A 3,572-nucleotide genomic window follows, 5' to 3' on the forward strand; every position below is an offset into this window, starting at 1 on the left:
CTGCTGACACTCATCCTTTACAAATTTATAAACATAATTGCCCAAGCTTGATTGTGCGAGACACCGTAAAATAAGTTGGAGTTATTTGCTTAGACATAGACAAGTCCGCAGGGTGAAAGTTGGAGGTTGGAAGTGTTGCATCAATATCAGGCACATCAGGTTTTCCAGGAGCACGCAACCATTCTTTTGAGTTGCTGCAATGACATTTTACAGATGAAATCTCTGTGGTAACGTGGTGCTATGGCGTGCTGTTGGGGTTGTGTTTCGGTTCGGTTGTTACTCTGTCTTCCTCTGAAGTCAGCGCTGCCAACAGAAACAGTGCTGAAAGGCTCATCCTGTGAGAGCAGAGAGTGCTCGGCTCAGCCTTCAAATCATGAGGCACCGCGGTGTTTAATCAGTGTTGAAAGGAAGAGAGATCCAGCTAAGTGTAGTGTTTGTGGTTCAGTGGAATAACCAAGCCCCTCTCTGGCCTCGCTTACCGCACGTCTGAGCCATGCATGAGCTTAGGAGGAATTAGGAGAAATGTGAAAAATTTGCTTTCCATCACTGGTGAGATATCCAGAGTCCAGGTCTCCTCTCTTCTGTTGCCAGACGCGGTACTGACACTATGTGGGATTGTAATGCCGCCCTTCACAATTGGTATTTTTGTGAGATTTCCATCTCCTGGAGGCTTCACTGTACGTCTCCCATTGGTCTCTGTGGCAGCTTTCCCCTGGAATCCAGGTGGTGTTTTCAAAGTCATATTTCAGGCTGGAGTAAATTCTTGGCTGGAGATCTGCCTTGCCGTGTTTTTTGCTATGCATACCGCTCAAGTAACCTGATTGATGAGTATTTGGAGATGCCTACTCCTGTCGTACCTGTTTCTTCATGTTGTTAGTCTCTTGTCAAAAGATTGTGTGCTGGGGAGAGCCCTTGTGCCCTGCTTTTTCAGGCTAAGAGCCAAAGCTTTGAGGAGTAACAAACACTGCAGGGTTATTTATCCATTCGGTACAGACTCAAGTTCAAGATCTGTCCAAATAATCATCAAGAAACCCCAGATGGCTCCAGTGACACCATTTGTTTTAATTGCCTTCAGAGTTCTATTTTACTGATGCCTTGAGCAGCCCATAGTGGCAATGTTATTAACTGATTTTTTTTTTCCCCTCTCTTTTCAGGAGCAAAATCTATTGTTCGGACTTTCCAAGTACTTCTCCAAGATCAGAGGTGAAAGAATGCCGATTGCAGAGGAATCATTCTTACGAGTGCACGTTTCAGCCTATTTTCCTTTTATCTGGATACACCATGTGGGTAGAGTTCAAGCACGTCCTGGGAATGCTTGAATCCACACCAACGTGTGTCGTTCCAGCAGATGTGGGTAGGTCAAGGTGTTTCTTCACTTGAGACCTTGGATTTTGTTCCTTAGGTGCTGTAGGTAAAGTACTTCTTCATGACATTTTAAATTAGGTTATGGAAAGAAAAGAAAAACGTAAGAGCTTTGATACTGTCTTCTAAAAGACACTGGATTAAATGTAATTTCCATACATTTTGCTTGGCACAGGAGCAAAGTGTAACTGCAGCTAATACCTATAAACTGAAGTATCGTTTTGTGTGTTTATCCTCTTGGGTGTTTTGCAAAGACATCTACAGAAAATGCAAGTATTATATTTTAAAAAGGCAGTCTCATTTTTAAGGTTCTTGGTTATCTGATTTTTCTGTTTTAAGTGTAAGTTTATATTTTGATGCAGTGTAGCACTATGTAGTGCTTGCACAGTTACATGTTAGTTTACAGTCAGGGACTGTTCATGCTCTTGCATGCTTTTGCAAAGTTCCTTTTGTGACAAAAAACTCATATAAAATTAAAATTTTATTTAAATTTGTCTAAAAGCAAGAGGCAGGAACAGTGCTCGAGTGTTTTCAAACACTGCAAAATGTGCAAAGCACAACTTATCTGGTCTATGACTCAGAGCATTCATTGGACTGTGTGTTTTTTGGACACAAACGTGAACATATGTAGAGGGAAAACATGGCAGCGAGACCACAGAAACACTGCATGAAATAAAGCAGAATAATAAAATACATCTGTTACGTGTGTGGGGAAGCATGCCTACAGAGAACATAAATTAAACCAAATTATCCTGTGCATTTCTAAGTTTCAGTAGAGTCAGCAAAAATGAATGTTACAGGAAGGAAAGGGTAAAGTTCAGTGTGTTACAGCTAAATGAGGTATGGGAATTATTATTAGTAGTAGTAGTATTAGTATTGATAGTAGTAGTAGTAGTAATACTACTACTAAAGCTGCCAGGCAGAAAAGGACCTGGGGGTCCTGGTGGCCAGCAGGATGACCATGAGCCAGCACTGTGCCCTTGCGGCCAAGAAGGTCAATGCCATCCTGGGGTGTATCAGAAGGGCTGTGGCTGTAGGTCAGAGAGGTTCTCCTGCCCCTCTACTCTGCCCTGGTGAGACCACATCTGGAATATTGTGTTCAGTTCTGGGCCCCTCAGTTCAAGAAGGACAGGAGCTGCTTGAAAGAGTCCAGCAGAGCCACAAAGATGATGGAGGGAATGGAGCATCTCCCTTATGAGGAGTGGTCGAGGGAGCTGGGTCTCTTTAGCTTGGTGACCTCATTCATGTTTATGATTTTGTAAGGGATGAGTGTCCGCAGGAAGGAGCCAGGCTTTTCTCAGTGACAGCCAATGACAGGACAAGGGGAGCAAGCTGGAGCATAGGAGGTGCAGTCTGAACATGAGGAAAAACTTTTTTACTGTAAGGGTGCCAGAGCATGGCCCAGGCTGCCCAGAGAGGTTGTGGAGTCTCCTTCTCTGGAGACATTCAAAACCCTCCTAGGCGCGTTCCTGTGTGACCTGGTCTGGGTGATCCTGCTCTGGCAGGGGTTGCACTGGATGAGCTTTAAGGTCCCTTCCAACTACTCATATTCTGTGATTCAGTCAGCAACACTTTTTGTTTGCAGTGAATGAGCCAGCCTGAATTGGAATTGTTAAGTTTGCATTGAAGTCCAGCTTTACTTGGGATAGCAGAGGCCACAACGCGTTTCAGGACAGAAGAAAGTAAACCAGGATGAGATTTGGTGATGACATTTAGTGAGAAATGTCAGTGCAGACCTTATAGTTAATTTTTTTTCCTTTCCATTTTCCAGTGAAGCTGTTTCCTCCCACCAACGTTAAAGCAGAAATCACGAGGAATGTTGGGCTGCTGAATGTGAGCTGGACAAACCCACTCTTTGCAAGCAATGATCTTAAATTTCAGATTCGGTATGCTATGAACAGGAAAGAAATTACATGGGAGGTACTGTCTTTTTTAACCTAGACTGAAGCATGAATTGTTGCCGTGTTGTCATTTAGCTGGTTTTTGTGGAATTTGTGGCATGCAGTGACTGACGGTTATAAGCATTTGGATTATCTGGCAAAGGAATATTACTGATGAGGCCACTTTCTCGTTGGATCAGTTTTCAGGAGTTTTGACTGTACCAGATGCCGAAACGGCCTTTTGTTCTTACTCTGAATATTTTGGCTTCTGTTACAGCTGTATGAGGCTTCAAGCGCACCGACAAGATCAGCTGTGATAAAGGTTCAGCA

General features: G+C 43.4%; 1 protein-coding gene across 1 annotated transcript in view; it reads left to right on the forward strand.

Moving 5' to 3' along the window:
• Positions 1-1,154: 1,154 nt before the first annotated feature.
• The window catches only part of LOC104546749 (leptin receptor-like), a gene marked incomplete at its 5' end in the record, with an annotated part of 11,946 nt that continues 9,528 nt past the window's right edge, over positions 1,155-3,572 (forward strand). The window contains 3 exon segments of the mRNA XM_010192217.1: positions 1,155-1,354; positions 3,134-3,282; positions 3,520-3,570. Of these exon segments, the coding sequence (XP_010190519.1) occupies positions 1,155-1,354; positions 3,134-3,282; positions 3,520-3,570 (400 nt within the window).

The sequence above is a fragment of the Mesitornis unicolor genome, unplaced genomic scaffold, assembly GCF_000695765.1.
Source record: "Mesitornis unicolor isolate BGI_N332 unplaced genomic scaffold, ASM69576v1 scaffold49869, whole genome shotgun sequence".
Taxonomy (NCBI): Eukaryota; Metazoa; Chordata; class Aves; order Mesitornithiformes; family Mesitornithidae; genus Mesitornis; species Mesitornis unicolor.